Source organism: Mya arenaria, chromosome 15 (genome assembly GCF_026914265.1).
Source record: "Mya arenaria isolate MELC-2E11 chromosome 15, ASM2691426v1".
Taxonomy (NCBI): Eukaryota; Metazoa; Mollusca; class Bivalvia; order Myida; family Myidae; genus Mya; species Mya arenaria.
Genome location: NC_069136.1, coordinates 19,743,215 through 19,764,278, shown reverse-complemented (window position 1 = coordinate 19,764,278; position 21,064 = coordinate 19,743,215). Strand labels below are relative to the sequence as shown.

At 35.2% G+C, this 21,064-nt stretch overlaps 1 protein-coding gene across 3 annotated transcripts in view; it reads right to left on the bottom strand.

Annotated features, from left to right (window-relative positions):
• Window positions 1–542: 542 nt before the first annotated feature.
• Window positions 543–21,064, bottom strand: part of LOC128220377 (cell death abnormality protein 1-like) — a 67,746-nt gene continuing 47,224 nt past the window's right edge. For 2 of the 3 annotated variants that reach the window (XM_052928749.1, XM_052928750.1), the window contains 5 exons: window positions 20,591–20,716; window positions 19,260–19,385; window positions 16,185–16,307; window positions 8,157–8,216; window positions 7,243–7,376 (listed from right to left, as the gene is read on the bottom strand). In XM_052928749.1, coding sequence (XP_052784709.1) covers window positions 8,181–8,216; window positions 16,185–16,307; window positions 19,260–19,385; window positions 20,591–20,716 — 411 coding nt within the window. In that variant the 3' untranslated portion in view covers window positions 7,243–7,376; window positions 8,157–8,180. Of the gene's footprint in view, window positions 2,544–4,294; window positions 4,358–5,932; window positions 6,056–7,241; window positions 7,377–8,156; window positions 8,217–16,184; window positions 16,308–19,259; window positions 19,386–20,590; window positions 20,717–21,064 lie in introns of those variants that run through there. The other variant, XM_052928748.1, reaches the window with a different exon arrangement.

Genomic DNA, 21,064 nt, shown 5'->3' with positions numbered 1-21,064 from the left:
TCGGTGACCTCGCCGAATGGGGACGACCTGAGTGCGAGTATAAAAAAGCTTACACACACACACATACCGAACTTTACGACCACCAAAATGTAAATCGGACAACTCGGGTTCGATTCCCGGGCGGACCAGGTCACTTCTGTTGTGACTGGTTATGAAATCCTTTCTAAGACCATCCACACTGTACCACTGTCCCTGGCATGTACAGAAGTTGTCAGTTACTTGCAGGGGTGAAGGCACCTAGTACTGGTTAACCGCCTGATAGTCTGCCCAGGATAGGTGTGCGGTGGCTGGACTGTCACTCTGGGACCCTTCAATGTGCTTACGTCGGGACCCAGAGTATAAACTGCAAACACCACCACCACCCAAATTTAAAGCCTTCCCGCATGCAGATGAAAGACCAGTTTCACACTTTGTTGCATTACTTTCATGACATGTCGCGTGCCTGGATTAATGTATGTCGGGATTACAGCTCAGACTGTGTGGGCGTGTCGGTACCGACACGGTAAGGCCCTCGGGGTGATGCTGGTTAAAATGCAACTGACTACAGATCGTGAATTTTATTACATCTTAAAGCACATTCATTCAAAAGCAAGAACAAAAGTATGGAATATATGTATGAAGATTACAATTTGAAGGCATTAAGTTCAAAGCTTAAAGAAATTAAAAGTTCTCAATGTCATATACATGCAAAAAGTTTTAAATTTTAGATATGCATTTCAAAGCTTGAATCATATACATAAATATACCAATTTAAAATAAACCTTTCAGAAAACTGGACAGAAACTACTTTTAACAAAATATTTTTAACTGCTGACTCTGCATGGAAAACTTTCTATCGAAACTATTTTTTAAATCATTGTTTGTCAAGTTTACAATTTTGCAATATACTCTACATTAAAATAAAAGTTTAAAGGCCTAGTTTAAGGAATGTTTGGTATTATGATCCCCTGCTGTGCATCTCCTGCTATTTGTACTGGTGTCACAGTAGGGGCCAATTTCCTGTGTATTCGTGTATTGCCTCAGGTCTATTTAGGGACCATTTTTATGATAAAACATCCAAAACTGCACAGCAGGATACTCAGATCGGAGATCTGATAGAACAATTAGGCAATAAGATTAAGATCATTAATAAAGGATGTGTACAAATATATGAATATATGTTTTTGTTTTTGTTTTTTTTGGTGTGTGTTTTTTTGTTGTTGTTTTTTTGGGGGGAGGGTAACTTATAGAAGGCTTTAACTAAACCTTTATAAATCTTGTATTTCTATACACATTTCAAAAGCTAAAAGAATACAAAAAAGAAGTATATACATACTGCAAAAGGATAAGGATTACGATTTCATTTACACTGCATTAAACAGTAAACAAATTTTGCATCTTCCATTGTTTAGCTGTAGACAAATTAATTTTTAGACTTACTTGGATTTAAAAAACTGTTATATAGCCCATGTACCGAAACGTTTTAGTGCTAATTTATGACCCCGACCGGAAGAAAATTTGACAAAACAAACTGCTAAATAATGGAAGTGAACTGTTTTCATACATTCAAGTAACACCGCCTACAAACTCATAAGTCCATTCGAAAGTCCATTCGAAATTACATTCAGAGCTCCTCGGTCATTTTTCTCGAAAACAAGCTCGGATGTATATGGACGGTTTAAATACTCAGAAATCGGTATGTTTAAGTCCGCTATAAGTAAATCGCGTAGTAATTTAATTTAGCAGTTAAACTTAATGACTTCACTCTTGGGAATTTTAATTGTGTTTAGAATAATACACTTGACTGGGCAATCAATTTAAACTTATATCAATAAATACAACTCTAAAACACTACATTTTATTCATGATATAATTCACAAAATTTACAAACTGATGTACCGGAATGCATCCGATTTTTTTTTCGAGAAATAAAACGTCCGAGGAGCTCCGAGAGACGAAATTAATTTTATGTTTAACTTCGAACAAATACTCATTTGAAAACGTTTTAATATATTTCAACAACTTGTCTTTAATTATAAAAAACACGCTTAATTAGCTTTACAAAAGACAATAGCCGAATCATGTTGTTATTTAACTAGCACGAGATGTATGTAATAGATAATAGTATCTAACATAATCAATATACACTGTTACACAAGTTATTTTCATTTTATTTTTTTTTTGGCTCAAAATGACACTGAGAGGTAAATTCTAAAATAGAATCTATTTTTATTTAACACAGAAGAACAAAGACGAAAATATTAGTAAAACATTATTTTATGACAAGTTAACTGAAATGGAATGAAAGTCAGGATACAGGTAAAGTAGGTCAGCGTTCATCGGCTAAATGTTTTAAGGTGTACTTCCACATTTTTTATCGTAGTTTTGACAGGTATTGTCACAAATACACTCCTCATCAACGGTCTTATAACATTCAACTTCATCACAACGGCATACTTTCTCGTTGCAGTTTGAATCATCGCTGCACGATGGATTATTTTTGCACACGAGTCCCAGTGGTCTATTACAGGAAGGCGTTGACCTGCACGTGTCACCGAATCCAACTGAAAGTTCAAAATAAAGCCTTTAAATGCCTAATTTAAGGAAAGTTTGGCATGATACTCCCCTGCTGTGCATCTCCTGTTATTGCACTGGTGTCACAGTAGGGGCCTATTTTCTGTGTATTCGTTTAATGGCTCGGGGCCATTTAGGGTCCATTTGTTTACTAAAAATACTACAAAACTGTACCGCAGGATACTCAGATTGGAGTCAATTAGGCAATAAGATTAAGATCAATTAACAGAGGTCGTGTACAAATACGTTTTTTTTTTTGTTGTTGTTGTTTTTTTTGTTTTTTTTTGGGGGGGGGGTCACTTATAGAAGGCTTAAATTTTCGACAGTTTGTCAAACATTAAAGTAATTTCTTCGTGAATAAGTAACTTAAGGAAGAGGAACGCAGCGAAGCGATCATGGTTTTCTATTCACGCAGAAATGACTTAATGAATTCTAACCGACTAAGTGTTTGCCCCTCCCACATGGTATCAGCTTTAAAATTAATCATGCTCCTGTCAAAAAGATATGTAAATCACTGCAAGATATTGTGACGTCATTTCAATCAGCGTTGACTCTTACATCGAGCTTTGCAGATGCAAACAGTAGGCGTGTTATATGCGCATGCGCAGTTACAGCAATTTCCTTATTCATGAAAAGTTGTCTTCAACAATAAATAACGAATCTTCACAATAAGAAACAGAACATTTTAAAAATCTAGCGCCCCTGATTGGCTGATTGTAAGGCAAAAACTAATGACAAATAGGGGACCACACGTGAGTAGCCACCAATGGCCACGAATGTGAGATTTCTTTTAATAATAAATTCTAATGTGCCATTGTACAGCGCTAAATACATCACACGTGGCTAAAAGGCGAGGCTTTTTTCAAAGTTATTTCATATATATATATGACGAAATTACATTCTTTTTGGATAGTTATTGCACTATTTATATATACAAATAAATAAAATACAAAATATATAATGAGATCATCTTATAATGGCGACGTCATTTATGATATCATATACAGTTATTTACTCATAAGTTGTGAATTATGCTGTCACATTGACCAAATAAATATTATTGACAAGGCGAGAGCCAAAGTCAATAATGATTTTGCGGTCAATATGAACTGCATATTTTACAGCTTAAAGGTAAATAACTGTTTTATTACATGATATAGAATGGTACATTATGACGTCATATGATGAACTGTTTCCGGTCAATAAATAATTATGAACGGTATATTTATAAATAATGCAAGAAAGACATTTAGTAGTTGGTTATTATTTGAATTTCAATTGAAGCTGTTAGGCAAATAGTGGTGTGTGTTTTTTGAAACCAACATAAGATGGGGTTACTTAAAGCTGCACTCTCACAGATTCACCATTTTAACAACTTTTTTATGTTCTGTCTTGGAGAGAGCATTTTTTTGCATAAATATCTGTAAACCAATGATAATTATAAGATTGCTGACAGAAAGTCATATCAGTGATTTTCATATTTTCCGTTCGAAAATTAATGTTTTATGGTTTAAACCGTTACTAACGGTTCAAGAAAAATGCAAAAAACATCAATTTTTGAACTTTAATATAAACATCTGCGATCTTAGTTTTTTTGTCAGCAGTTTTATATAACTGGTTTGCATGGATTTTCGCAAAAATTGGCTTGTTCCAAGAAAAAAAAGGTTGTCAAAACGTTTAATCTGCGAGAGTGCAGCTATAACAAGGGAAGAACATGTTTGAAATTAAAAATAAAACTTACGGAAACCACACTCAAGTTGCCCGTTGTTTTCGACACAAACTTCGTCACCAGAACATTCAGGACCTGCAAAGTAAGAATAGTTATAAACATGGCCTTATACCTATCCATTTATTTGTATTAATAATACAAACCGGGGCCACCTTATCAACGATCGAGCGATAACATATCGTAAACAAAAAATAGATTACTAAGGCCTAAAAAAAATATGTATGTTTCGGGTAACCCGACCCTACCTATAAAAATGCGCCGACCCTAACTATTTTTTTCCGTTTCTGAGCCAAAAAAATAATTTAGTCAGAATTATTGTTTATATGATAAAACAAAGTCAGGCAATGACAGTAATGTAGGAAAGACTGCCATGTGCAAGAAAACACTCTGAACTTACGACAGATTGTGAAATCAATAATAAAAAAATCAAAAAAAATCCAGACCTACCCTACCTTGAAATTTTGGGAGGTTACCCTAAACAAACAATTTTTTTGGCCTATGTTTAATACGTGAAAACTTCCATATAAATACTTTGCCTAATCTGAACAATAAAGGTCTCGTTTTCGAAACCTATATGAATAAATATAGCTTTGAGAAAGTTATGGTACGGCGTGATTGCCCCTATGTACTGTTATAAGACTTCCTCAAGTCAATGCATACTTTGATAAGATTTACCATTTACGTTTTTACCCGTTTCGAGATTGGTGGGATTAGTGTGAGGATGGCACAAAAATGATTACCTCCCCCCCCCCCCCCCCCCCCCCGTAATTTAAGTTCTGACTATTAGGCGTGCCCCTGTAGTTGTATTCATATTAATACTATCGTTATCGTTACCCATTTTAAGGAGGGGAGAGTTAGAACTCCAATTAAATCATATGGTCTCGTAAACAGTACATTAATGAGTAGTATTTACTACGAAGTCACAAATGTAGGTCAATATTACAAAATATGTGTATGCATTGTTATGGTGGCATATTTCTGCCACCAGATAACCATATAACTAACTAGTCAATTGAGAGGTTAACTAGTTACGTAACTAGTTAACCTCTTAATTAACTGGTTAGATATGTGGTTATCTGGTGGCAGAAGTATGCCACCATACATTGTCTAGGTTAAGAATGTCAAGTCATATGTTGAACATGAAACCGGTAGATGCAAAAACTCAACGCAAGCCATCCCCACTCCGGAACAAGGAGTGTCTTTTAGTATATGATAAATAAATGTTCTGCAAACCTTATATTTTTACAAACTTTGTCACGACCCTTCTTTTATTTTTGAGACCGTTACCATAAACTACCGAATATGTTTAAGTTTTAGTTGATTATTGAGTCTCATCTGTTGTTAATAAAAAAAATGGCTATGTACATTTGTATGTGTATAAAGCGTTTGCATTACGAGAAATGCATATGTATTATTAGTCGAAAACATATCCTCTGTTTCCTGTTTAATAGAAAACATCCTGTCTTGCGACTTATGACTTATATGTTGGCAATGTATTTTTATAATGTGTATACTCATAGACATATTGTCTGATGTATTAAAAGTAATAAACTGTAACCCGATTTTTAAAGTAGCTGCCACTATCTGATTGATATTCAGCAATAATAAGTGAAACACTGTCAAAAAAATAATGAAAATCCTGCAACTTACAACATTGTCCGTTCTTTGAGCCATATTGACAGTAGCAATCACCCGCGTTTGCTGTGGTGAAGTCATCAGTGGCCGTGCAAGTCGGCTCTGTACAGCAAATCTCACCAGTCCCGCATTCAGGACCTTTATAGAATGAGAATTGCAAATATCGATATAAATATTCATATATCATAAATGTGCTGTTAGATTCATCAATTATCAGTTACCAAAATGTAAAGATTGTATCAGTCGAACCCCGTTGGCTCGAACTCGTTTGGCTCGCATTCCTCGTTGGCTCGAACAAGATGTAACGGGTCGATTTCTTAGAACTGAGGGTAATCAATCCCGCTTGGCTCAAATGTTCCGAGGCTCGAGGGATTTTCGCCGGTCCCTGGGAGCTCGACCCAACGGGTATCGACTGTATAATAATCCTATCTCAACTACCTGGGATATACTTTTTACGCTTAAAGGTTCATTGTATGATAAAATACAAAATCCCGCGTAACGAAAGGGTTGACTAATGCATTCGATTATTTAACATTCCTGAAATAATTACCATGAATAATATTTGGTTAATGATATTTTAAGTTCAAAGTGACATTTAGAATAATCGGATAACGGTTGCTTGGAGTTTACGACATATATATACATATTATATATATATTACATATATATATATATATTAACCATTATAACTATCTACGGCAATAAAAATTGATCTTAAAGCTGCACTCTCACAGATTCACCGATTTGACAACTTCTTCATTTTTTGTCTTAGAATCAGCTGGTTTTGGCATCAGTGCTTCAGTTTAGTAATATATGATAACTTATAAAAGATCAGATCTTTACTGTTTGGAAAACGGCCGAAATACTCATTTTTCTTAAAGCGCTAGTAACGCCTTAAGCTTAAAAAAATCAATTTTCGAGCGAAACCATGAGTGAAAAAATGCGATTTGATAGGTTGTCAGCAGTCATATATCACTGGTTTCCGGACATTTACGCAAAAATTGGCTCATTCCAAAACCAAAAAAATAAAACAAAAGTTGTCAAAACGGCCAATTTGTGAGAGTGCAGCTTTAACGGTAAATACAAGAGAAAATGCGTACTAACATGCCTTTTTTGATAGTCAATCAGATCATATCAATTGTTCCAACAAAATTCCAACAAAATCAACAAGATAAAAAGATCTCTCAAATCGGCAAAAACCTATTGGATCATCAAGCAGTTTATTTTATTGAATCTACTTAAAAATCGTTCAAGATATCAAAATGAATACAAAATTTAATAAAATGCATAAACGGTAAAAGGCATGCATCCATATTACACTTACAGCAGCTTCCAGCCCCTCCTCCGTATCGGCAATAACATTCATTGATCGACACTGCGACACCATTAGGTCCCGGGCTACAGCCTGCATCAATCTCACAACACTCGGAGTTGGACGTTAATGTTTCGCAGTCAGGACCTTAGGTATAAGCCAATTAAAACAAAATTAGACACTGTACAATTATGTTTGGAAGCGCATCGTTAACATTGCCATATCTTATAACTTTTAATCGCCATTTTATCCAAACTGGACGTTAAAGTGTTATAATACACATGTAACTATAAATAGTAACATTTTACTGAAGAAATTTGTTCCCGCAATAATGATTATCGTCTCCGTCCGTGAGATTCTTACGGGGCGTCAGGGCGATTATGGCATAATTGTCCGACGAAGATGAGAACGTGCACACTGACGTGATTTTATCGAAAATAAAAATGGTAGGCAAACATTTAAACATTAAAAGCTTTAAATGGATTAAAATGAAACTATCGGTGCAAGAAAAGTAAAATTAATTTTACCAATTATGACACCTTCCGTGGTTCAGTAATGAGTACTACCCAAAACCGTACCGGATGTTTACATTCGGTAAAGGTCATAAAATAGTATGGCAAGGAAATGATTTGTTGAAACGTTTTGTTTTACTTTTTTCGCTGAGAAACGTTATTATTCCAGCTAAAGGGCAATTATTCCTTCCACTGGGGCAATTATCAACCAAACGCCATGGCCAACCATTTATTATTCTATAAATAGTTGAGTTGGAAGCCAATCGGATCACCCCTGAAAGCTTAATGATCACGTTAATGTCTTCCAATTATTTTTCTTCGTAAGTACTCAAACATAAATATCCATATTTATACCGTTATTTATTATATTCTCTTTTGTTGTAGTTAAATCAAACTCAATGTATCTTTAACTTACAGTTTACGCATGTAAGGGTGCCACCTACGTCACTGCATTTACCATCGGGGCAATATGGGCCTGAAACACAAAAACGTTTAGCTGTCAGAACACCCAGAATGCACTAGATTGCAAAATATTGCAAGGGCGTATGACCCCGGACCACATCTGCACAATAATGAATCCACATGGATAGAGAGCTTGCAACGCCCTCGGCTGTTGGAAGAAAATTCGACATTTAAACACGATATTAATTTTGTAACCCTATATCCTATCTAGATATCTACAAAAAAGTGTTTAATAGTATTAAAGGCCTTGTTTAAGCCTTCTATAAGTGACCCCCCCCCCCCAACCCCTCCCCCAAAAAAAAGAAAAAGAAAAAAAAAAATAATAAATAAATAAAAATTCGGGGTATAGTACACAACCTCTGTGTATTGATCTTAATCTACTTGCCTTGATCTATTATCAAATCTCCAATCTGAGAACCCTGCAGGGCAGTTTTGGAGGTTTCATTATAATATTGGACCATAAATGGCACTAAGCCAATAAACCAATAGACAAATGTACAGGAAATTGTCCACTACTGTGACACCAGTGCAATTAGCAGAAGATGCAAAGCAGGGGATTATCATGCCAAACATTACTTAAACTAGACCTTTAAGTGATCAGATCGGGCTTTTGCTAGACACAGAACAAAATGTTTGAAAGGTTGCTTTAAAGTGGCGTTGTTATTTCTCATACAGCTTCGTACAGACCTTCAGTTATGGATATCAACATTGCTGTTACTTCCTTCAGACCGTCAGTTATGGAGACAGGCTGTCAACACCACTGTGTAACTTCTTATTTCCTACCTACATTTAATTATGGAGACACCACTGTGACGTTTTATTTCCTAAAGGGCTTCAGTTATGGAGACAAACCATCAACATTGTTGTGACTTCCTGTTGCATTCAGACCTTCAATTATAGATCCAAACTATCAACACCGATTTATAACGTCTTTCCTATAGACCTTCAAGTATTTGTCCAAACTATTAACATCGTTCATGGCGGCCTTCAGTTATAGAGACAAACACTTAACATTGTTGTTACTTCTTATTTTCCTCAAACCTTCAGTTATGGAAAAAAACTGTCAACACTGTTGTTACTTCTTATTTATCTCAGGCCTTCAGTTATGGAGGCAAACTATCAACATTGTTGTTACTTCTTATTTTCCTCAGGCCTTCAGCTATGGAGACAGACTATCAACATTGTTGTTACTTCTTATTTATCTCAGGCCTTCAGTTATGGAGACAAACTATCAACATTGTTGTTACTTCTTATTTTCCTCAGGCCTTCAGTTATGGAGACAAACTATCAACATTGTTGTTACTTCTTATTTATCTCAGGCCTTCAGTTATGGAGGCAAACAATCAACATTGTTGTTACTTCTTATTTATCTCAGGCCTTCAGTTATGGAGGCAAACTATCAACATTGTTGTTACTTCTTATTTATCTCAGGCCTTCAGTCATGGAGGCAAACTATCAACATTGTTGTTACTTCTTATTTATCTCAGGCCTTCAGTTATGGAGACAAACTATCAACATTGTTGTTACTTCTTATTTATCTCAGGCCTTCAGTTATGGAGGCAAACTATCAACACTGTTGTTACTTCTTATTTATCTCAGGCCTTCAGTTATGGAGACAAACTATCAACATTGTTGTTACTTTTTATTTTCCTCAGAACTTCAGTTATGGAGACAAACTATCAACATTGTTGTTACTTCTTATTTATCTCAGGCCTTCAGTTATGGAGACAAACTATCAACATTGTTGTTATTTCTTATTTATCTCAGGCCTTCAGTTATGGAGGCAAACTATCAACTTTGTTGTTACTTCTTATTTTCCTCAGGCCTTCAGTTATGGAGACAAACTATCAACTTTGTTGTTACTTTTTATTTATCTCAGGCCTTCAGTTATGGAGACAAACTATCAACACTGTTGTTACTTCTTATTTTCCTCAGGCCTTCAGTTATGGAGACAAACTATCAACATTGTTGTTACTTCTTATTTATCTCAGGCCTTCAGTTATGGAGGCAAACTATCAACATTGTTGTTACTTCTTATTTTCCTCAGAACTTCAGTTATGGAGACAAACTATCAACATTGTTGTTACTTCTTATTTTCCGTAGGCCTTTAGTTATGGAGGCAAACTATCAACATTGTTGTTACTTTTTATTTTCCTCAGGCCTTCAGTTATGGAGACAAACTATCAACACTGTTGTTACTTCTTATTTTCCTCAGGCCTTCAGCTATGGAGACAGACTATCAACATTGTTGTTACTTCTTATTTATCTCAGGCCTTCAGTTATGGAGACAAACTATCAACATTGTTGTTACTTCTTATTTTCCTCAGGCCTTCAGTTATGGAGACAAACTATCAACATTGTTGTTACTTCTTATTTATCTCAGGCCTTCAGTTATGGAGGCAAACAATCAACATTGTTGTTACTTCTTATTTATCTCAGGCCTTCAGTTATGGAGGCAAACTATCAACATTGTTGTTACTTCTTATTTATCTCAGGCCTTCAGTCATGGAGGCAAACTATCAACATTGTTGTTACTTCTTATTTATCTCAGGCCTTCAGTTATGGAGACAAACTATCAACATTGTTGTTACTTCTTATTTATCTCAGGCCTTCAGTTATGGAGGCAAACTATCAACACTGTTGTTACTTCTTATTTATCTCAGGCCTTCAGTTATGGAGACAAACTATCAACATTGTTGTTACTTTTTATTTTCCTCAGAACTTCAGTTATGGAGACAAACTATCAACTTTGTTGTTACTTCTTATTTTCCTCAGGCCTTCAGTTATGGAGACAAACTATCAACATTGTTGTTATTTCTTATTTATCTCAGGCCTTCAGTTATGGAGGCAAACTATCAACTTTGTTGTTACTTCTTATTTTCCTCAGGCCTTCAGTTATGGAGACAAACTATCAACTTTGTTGTTACTTTTTATTTATCTCAGGCCTTCAGTTATGGAGACAAACTATCAATACTGTTGTTACTTCTTATTTTCCTCAGGCCTTCAGTTATGGAGACAAACTATCAACATTGTTGTTACTTCTTATTTATCTCAGGCCTTCAGTTATGGAGGCAAACTATCAACATTGTTGTTACTTCTTATTTTCCTCAGAACTTCAGTTATGGAGACAAACTATCAACATTGTTGTTACTTCTTATTTTCCGTAGGCCTTTAGTTATGGAGGCAAACTATCAACATTGTTGTTACTTTTTATTTTCCTCAGGCCTTCAGTTATGGAGACAAACTATCAACACTGTTGTTACTTCTTATTTTCCTCAGGCCTTCAGTTATGGAGACAAACTATCAACATTGTTGTTACTTCTTATTTTCCTCAGGCCTTCAGTTATGGAGACAAACTATCAACATTGTTGTAACTTTTTTTTTTCCTCAGGCCTTCAGTTATGGAGACAAACTATCAACTTTGTTGTTACTTTTTATTTATCTCAGGCCTTCAGTTATGGAGACAAACTATCAACACTGTTGTTACTTCTTATTTTCCTCAGGCCTTCAGTTATGGAGACAAACTATCAACACTGTTGTTACTTCTTATTTTCCTCAGGCCTTCAGTTATGGAGACAAACTATAAACTTTGTTGTTACTTTTTATTTTCCTCAGGCCTTCAGTTATGGAGGCAAACTATCAACACTGTTGTTACTTCTTATTTATCTCAGGCCTTCAGTCATGGAGGCAAACTATCAACATTGTTGTTACTTCTTATTTATCTCAGGCCTTCAGTTATGGAGACAAACTATCAACACTGTTGTTACTTCTTATTTTCCTCAGGCCTTCAGTTATGGAGACAAACTATCAACATTGTTGTTACTTCTTATTTATCTCAGGCCTTCAGTTATGGAGGCAAACTATCAACATTGTTGTTACTTCTTATTTTCCTCAGAACTTCAGTTATGGAGACAAACTATCAACATTGTTGTTACTTCTTATTTATCTCAGGCCTTCAGTTATGGAGACAAACTATCAACATTGTTGTTACTTCTTATTTATCTCAGGCCTTCAGTTATGGAGGCAAACTATCAACATTGTTGTTACTTCTTATTTATCTCAGGTTTGTTACTTTTTATTTATCTCAGGCCTTCAGTTATGGAGACAAACTATCAACATTGTTGTTACTTCTTATTTATCTCAGGCCTTCAGTCATGGAGGCAAACTATCAATATTGTTGTTACTTCTTATTTATCTCAGGCCTTCAGTTATGGAGGCAAACTATCAACATTGTTGTTACTTCTTATTTATCTCAGGCCTTCAGTCATGGAGGCAAACTATCAACATTGTTGTTACTTCTTATTTATCTCAGGCCTTCCGTTATGGAGGCAAACTATCAACAGGGTTGTTACTTCTTATTTATCTCAGGCCTTCAGTTATGGAGGCAAACTATCAACACTGTTGTTACTTCTTATTTATCTCAGGCCTTCAGTCATGGAGGCAAACTATCAACATTGTTGTTACTTCTTATTTATCTCAGGCCTTCAGTTATGGAGACAAACTATCAACATTGTTGTTACTTCTTATTTATCTCAGGCCTTCAGTTATGGAGACAAACTATCAACATTGTTGTTACTTCTTATTTATCTCAGGCCTTCAGTTATGGAGGCAAACTATCAACACTGTTGTTACTTCTTATTTATCTCAGGCCTTCAGTTATGGAGACAAACTATCAACACTGTTGTTACTTCTTAATTATCTCAGGCCTTCAGTTATGGAGACAAACTATCAACATTGTTGTTACTTCTTATTTATCTCAGGCCTTCAGTTATGGAGGCAAACTATCAACACTGTTGTTACTTCTTATTTATCTCAGGCCTTCAGTTATGGAGACAAACTATCAACATTGTTGTTACTTCTTATTTATCTCAGGCCTTCAGTTATGGAGACAAACTATCAACATTGTTGTTACTTCTTATTTATCTCAGGCCTTCAGTTATGGAGGCAAACTATCAACACTGTTGTTACTTCTTATTTATCTCAGGCCTTCAGTTATGGAGACAAACTATCAACACTGTTGTTACTTCTTATTTTCCTCAGGCCTTCAGTTATGGAGACAAACTATCAACATTGTTGTTACTTCTTATTTATCTCAAGCCTTCAGTTATGGAGACAAACTATCAACATTGTTGTTACTTCTTATTTATCTCAGGCCTTCAGTTATGGAGACAAACTATCAACACTGTTGTTACTTCTTATTAATCTCAGGCCTTCAGTTATGGAGACAAACTATCAACATTGTTGTTACTTCTTATCTATCTCAAGCCTTCAGTTATGGAGGCAAACTATCAACATTGTTGTTACTTCTTATTTATCTCAGGCCTTCAGTTATGGAGACAAACTATCAACATTGTTGTTACTTCTTATTTTTCTCAAGCCTTCAGTTATGGAGGCAAACTATCAACATTGTTGTTACTTCTTATTTTCCCCAAGCCTTCAGTTATGGAGACAAACTATCAACATTGTTGTTACTTCTTATTTTCCTCAGGCCTTCAGTTATGGAGACAAACTATCAACATTGTTGTTACTTCTTATTTTCCTCAGGCCTTCAGTTATGGAGACAAACTATCAACTTTGTTGTTACTTCTTATTTATCTCAGGCCTTCAGTTATGGAGACAAACTATCAACACTGTTGTTACTTCTTATTTTCCTCAGGCCTTCAGTTATGGAGACAAACTATCAACACTGTTGTTACTTCTTATTTTCCTCAGGCCTTCAGTTATGGAGACAAACTATCAACACTGTTGTTACTTCTTATTTATCTCAGGCCTTCAGTTATGGAGGCAAACTATCAACATTGTTGTTACTTCTTATTTATCTCAGGCCTTCAGTTATGGAGGCAAACTATCAACATTGTTGTTACTTCTTATTTATCTCAGGCCTTCAGTTATGGAGGCAAACTATCAACATTGTTGTTACTTCTTATTTATCTCAGGCCTTCAGTTATGGAGGCAAACTATCAACATTGTTGTTACTTCTTATTTATCTCAGGCCTTCAGTTATGGAGACAAACTATCAACATTGTTGTTACTTCTTATTTATCTCAGGCCTTCAGTTATGGAGGCAAACTATCAACATTGTTGTTACTTCTTATTTATCTCAAGCCTTCAGTTATGGAGGCAAACTATCAACATTGTTGTTACTTCTTATTTATCTCAAGCCTTCAGTTATGGAGGCAAACTATCAACATTGTTGTTACTTCTTATTTTCCTCAAGCCTTCAGTTATGGAGACAAACTATCAACATTGTTGTTACTTCTTATTTTCTTCAGGCCTTCAGTTATGGAGACAAACTATCAACACTGTTGTTACTTCTTATTTATCTCAGGCCTTCAGTTATGGAGACAAACTATCAACAATGTTGTTACTTCTTATTTTCCTCAGGCCTTCAGTTATGGAGACAAACTATCAACAATGTTGTTACTTTTTATTTATCTCAGGCCTTCAGTTATGGAGACAAACTATCAACTTTGTTGTTACTTCTTATTTATCTCAGGCCTTCAGTTATGGAGACAAACTATCAACACTGTTGTTACTTCTTATTTATCTCAGGCATTCAGTTATGGAGACAAACTCTGACACGGTGAATATTTGAAGTTCTGACTATAAGTCGTGTCCCTGTAGTTGTATTCATATTAATGCTATCGTTATCTTTACCCATTTTAAGGAGGAGAGAGTCAGAACTCCAATTAAATCATGGTTTCGTAAACAGTACATGAATGAGTAGAATTTAGTACGAAGTCACAAACATAGGTCAATATTATAAATATATGTATGCATTGTTATGGTGGCATATTTCTGCCACCAGATAACCATATAACTAATTAGTTAATTAAGAGGTTAACTAGTTACGTAACTAGTTAACCTCTTAATTAACTAGTTAGATATATGGTTATCTGGTGGCAGAAGTATGCTACCATACATTGTCTAGGTTAAGAATGTCAAGTCATATGTTGAGCATGAAACCGGTAGATGCAAAAACTCAACGCAACCCCCTTCAGTGTGTGTATACCACGTGATAGATTACGTCATCAATGCGACGTCGGAAGGCAATTTTTTGCTTCAAATGAAGACTTTAAACAAAGTTAACTATACCTATTTATTTATCGATTTGAATGAAACATAGCGCTGGCTTATGCGCTTACGGTGCGCCAGCATTGGTCTTTTACTTGAGTTTGATTGAGAATTTATTTCCTTAGAACTCTTCGGCAAACCTATTCACAATACGGCCGTTTGATGGAGCACACATTATTTTAGAAACAGGTTTGTCGAAGTGTTTAATGAACTTAGTCATCTTATTTAACTCCTGAAATAAAAGGTAGACGGGGCTCCTTAAGCGGCATATTCTGCCCATTGCTTCATTTAAAATTGTGTAGTAAAAGAAAAGTCTTTGTTTTAAGTCTTTATTTTAAGCAAAATATTGCCTTCCGACGTAGGATGTATAACATTATTTATCACGTGATATATACACACTGCCCCATAATGAAAGAAATGTCTTTAAGAATTGTTTATGTGTTTAAGGCAACCTGAGATACCTAGCATCCCCACTCCGGAATATTTTTCGAGAAATTATGTGCCAAAAAAATGATACAAACTTTGTCACGACCCTTCTTTTATTTTTGAGACCGTTACCATAAACGACCGAATATGTTTATTGAGTTGATTATTGAGTCTCATTTGTTGTAAATAGAAAATTGGCTATGTACATTTGTATGTGTATAAAGCGTTTGCATTACGAGAAATGCATATGTATTATTAGTCGAAAACATATCCTCTGTTTCCTGTTTAATAGAAAAACATCATGTCTTGCGACTTATGATTTATTTGTTGGCAATGTACCTTTATAATGTGTATACTCATAGACATATTGTCTGATGTATTAATAGAACCCGATTTTTAAAGTAGCTGCCACGTTCTGATTGAAACTCAGCAATAATTAGTGGAACATTGTCAAAATAGTAATAAAAATCCTGCAACTTACAACATTTTCCGTTCTTTGAGCCATATTGACAGTAGCAATCACCCGCGTTTGCTGTGGTGACGTCATCAGTGGCCGTGCAAGTCGCCTCTCTACAGCAAATCTCACCAGTCCCACATGAAGGACCTTAGAATAAAGAGAATTGCAAATATCGATATAAAGCTTCATATATCCATAATATGCTGTTCTATTCATCGTTTATCAGTTACCAAAATGTAAAGAGTGTATTCAGTGTGTGTATACCACGTGATAAATTGCGTCATAAATGCTACGTCGGAAGGCAATATTTTACTTCGAATGGAGACTTTAAACAAAGATAACTTTCCTATTTCTTGATTATTTTAAATGAAAAAAAAACATAGGGCCGTCTACGCCGCTTACGGAGTCCCGCCTTCGCTCTTTCACCCGAGTTTCATTGAGAGTGTAATTTCTAAGACATTTCGACAAACCTTTTTACATCATACGGCCGTCTGACGAAGCACTGTCAAAACATTATTTTGGAAACAAATCAAGTGTTTGATGAAGCTAATCACCTTATCAAACTCCGGTAATACAACGAAGGCGGGGCTCTTTAAGCTGCATTGACTGCCGTTTGTTTCATTTAATATGATGTAGTAAAAGAAAAGTTATCTTTGATTTAAGTCTTCATTTTAGACAAGATGTTGCCTTCTGACGTAGCATATATGACGTAATTTATCACGTGTTATACATATACTGGTATTGGAGTTTGTAAAGTATAATATTCCTATCTCAACTATCAGGTATATACGTTTACACGCTTAACGGTACTCTCATTTCGACAAACCTTTTTTACATCATACGGCCGTCTGACAAAGCACTGTCAAAACATTATTTTGGAAGAAAATTCGCCGAAGTGCTTGATGAAGCTAATCACCTTATCAAACTCCGGTAATACAACGAAGGCGGGGCTCTTTAAGCGGCATAGACTGCCGTTTGTTTCATTTGAAATGATGAAGTAAAAGAAAAGTTATCTTTCATTTAAGTTTTAGACAATATTTTGCCTTTTGACGTAGCATATATGACGTAATTTATCACGTGGTATACACATACTGGTATTGGGGTTTATAATGTATAATAATCCTATATCAATTACCAGGTATATACGTTTATACGCTTAAAGGTACTTTGTATTATATAATACAAAATTCCGCGTACCGAAAGAGTTGAATAATATATTCGATAATTTAAAATTCCCGAAATAATAACCATGAAGAATATTTGGTTAATAATATTTAATGTTTCAAGTGACATTTTGAAAAAGCGGATGACGGTTGCTTGGAGTGTATGACATATTACATATATTTTATAATAATTATAACTATTAACGGTCATCATATCATAAATGTGCCGTCAGATTCATCATTGATCAGTTACAACAATTAATTTAAACTTAGATCAATAAATACAACTCTAAAAAACTACACTTAATTACTGATACCCTGATGTACCGGCATACCCCGAGGTTGATTTTGATAAAAATGGCCGAGGAGCTACGAATGACATTAATGCTGCTCGTATACAGATGCTTTATCAATGAGATAAAACACTTTTTTAAGCTTCGATGACAGTTGTCCGAAACTGAATAACCGTTTGACCTTTCCATTCATTGCAAGACTGGCGTAATAATCCATAGTCTATATATGGTTTAAAAGAGTATCACGCAGACCGTTCAAGATAAATGTACGTATTGAAACTGATGACTGCCAGTCACTAAAAACAATAATGTAGAATGTTAATTGAATGCTTGACATTCTTCTATAAGAAGTTACTTGTCAAACAAATATAGGTTCTATTCTAAATTCTAAACGAACCAGTCCAGTAGGTGATCAGCACTATACTTATGACAATGAACACGTCATTGATATCACTAACATAAAATCAGTTCAAAATAACTGATCATTTCTGAAGTACATTATTGCAAGTATGCAAAATAACTGATATTTAATGTACACTTTTTTCAAATAGAACGCATTCCTTTAAAACACAGTCTTAAATATAATTTTATATAGTATCTTACCACTAAAATAATTTTAAACACGCTTATAATTGTACTTATGGTTACTGGGTTCCACCTTCAGTTCATATTGTATTTTTACACTGACAACAGTTTGAGCGATTATGCAATTAAAACCACTCAAAGTAGCGGTTATGGCTACTCCCGCTCCCCTCCCCTTCAGTTCATATTGTATTTTTACACTAACAACAGTTCGAGGGATTACGCATTTGAAACCACTCAAAGTAACGGTTAAGGCTACCCCTCCCCCCACCCATCCAGCTCCACCCCCTCCTCTTCAGTTCAAATTGTATTTTTACACTAACAACAGTTCGGGCGATTGCGCATTTAAAACCGCTCAAAGTAACGGTTATGGCTACTCCCCTCACCTCCCTTTAGGTTCATATTGTATGTTCTGGCGTGAACTAAAACTTATGGCTAATAAGCTTACACTTTATATTTTATGTTTATTTGAAGTACACAACAATTTTAATAAAATGCATATTAGTTCAAATATACAGTTTATAAGAAAGTAAAACATCGAACAATAGTCATGACGAAACTCAGAGATCAACATATTTGAAATATTTTCGTATGCATTGATTACCGTTTAACAATGAAAAGCTACCTAGACTCATTTTATATGAAACACTTACAGCTACCAGGCATTCCGTTTAGTTTCCATGTATGTTTGTACTTACAACAGTTCGGCATTTTGACCTTTAAAACAGCTCAAATTAACGCTCATGGCTACTGGGCTCATTTATGTAGCTTCTATTGAATATATACACTTACAACAGTATCGCCATTTCACATTTAAACCACCTCATAGTAGCACTTATAATTACTAGGCTCCTCCTTAAGTTTTTATTATTTACTAATGTTTAAAACAGATTGGCCATTTCGCTTTTAAACCAGCTCATGAAAACACCAATTACTAGTAGGCTCCCATTAAGATTCTATAATATGTTCATTTGTACAACATATTGGCCCTTTGAACAAGCTCATAGTAACACTTATTAATACTAGACTCCCCTTTCGTTTCTATGTATGTTTATACTTACAACAGTTGCCACCTCCTCCACCATAAGGACAGTGACATTCTCCCTCTTGCACTGAAGTGCCTTGTGGACCAGTTGGACATGTCGCTTGATCGCAGCATACAGAATTGTCGGGACAAGAGGCGGGACCTACACATATAGTTAACACAAACATTTTATATGAAAAAGGCACAAAATACATTCTCCGCTATATTATTGATAGACATATTTAGAGTATAGATATTGCATATGGAAAATCCTTGTGTTGTATTGTGCGTTTCTTGCTGTTCATCTGTTGAATCGTTTTGCTTTTTCACAGCTGCTGAGCCTAAAGGGTCACGATAATGGTAAATGCTAAAATGAAATGGTTATGTTTAAACATGATTGTGTGGCCCTTTTGACGATTACAAGCGACAACAAGATATCATTACAATTCTCATATCTCGTGGCTTTTTTGCGCAAAGTAAACAGTTTTGCTCGTATACAGATGTTTTATCAATGCGATGGAACTCTTTCTTAATTAAATGACGGTTGTTAACCGTTTGACCATTACACTCACTGCAAGACTGTCGTTATAATACATAGTCTATAAATGATAAAGAGTATCACGCAGACCGTTTGAGATGAATATAAGAATTGAGACTGATGACTGCCAGTCACCAAAAACAATAATGTAGAATGCTAATTGAATGCTTGACTTTCTTCTGTAACAAGTAAACTGTCTAATAAATAGAGTTTCGATTCTAAATTATAATCGAACCAATCCATTAGGTGATCAATACTATACCTAACACTTTAAGTATCTATCATATGTTACCGGTACGGATAGATAAATCTGACCCGAGGGCTAGCGCGTGAGCCGATCACGACGCTTACCGAGTTACCGGTCACGCAGCGTTCCCCAGGGTCGTTTTTTTATCCAGACCGGAATAACATGATTGACATTTTTTCTTGCATACCTAAAATTATGATTTTTTTGAAAAATTGACGTAGAAAACGCACTTTTGTACATTTCACCAAAAAACGCGTGCGACGTTGTGTACTGACGTCATAAAGCGCAGTAATTTTAAATCATTATCGACGTCAAAAAGTTTCTTTAAAAATCGCGCTTTCACGATAATTTTTTTTCAATTTTAATCAAATGTATTGTATATATATATATATATATATATATTATATTTTTGATTCCACTTTCTTGAAATTGCATAATATACTTTTCATAAACCATACAATCAAAGAAATAAGAAGTGGCGTGTTGTTGCGCGTTACTCATCTTACATGGGGGTGTAAGATGAGTTTTCCAGCACCGGTTAATACTAGACTCCCCTTTCGTTTCTATGTATGTTTATACTTACAACAGTTGCCACCTCCTCCACCATAAGGACAGTGACATTCTCCCTCTTGCACTGAAGTGCCTTGTGGACCAGTTGGACATGTCGCTTGATCGCAGCATACAGAATTGTCGGGACAAGAGGCGGGACCTACACATATAGTTAACATAAACATTTTATATGAAAAAGGCACAAAATACATTCTCCCCTATATTATTGATATACATATTTAGAGTATAGATATTGCATATGGAAAATCCTTGTGTTGTATTGTGCGTTTCTTGCTGTTCATCTGTTGAATCGTTTTGCTTTTTCACAGCTGCTGAGCCTAAAGGGTCACGATAATGGTAAATGCTAAAATGAAATGGTTATGTTTAAACATGATTGTGTGGCCCTTTTGACGATTACAAGCGACAACAAGATATCATTACAATTCTCATAACTCGTGGCTTTTTTGCGCAAAGTAAACAGTTTTCCTCGTATACAGATGTTTTATCA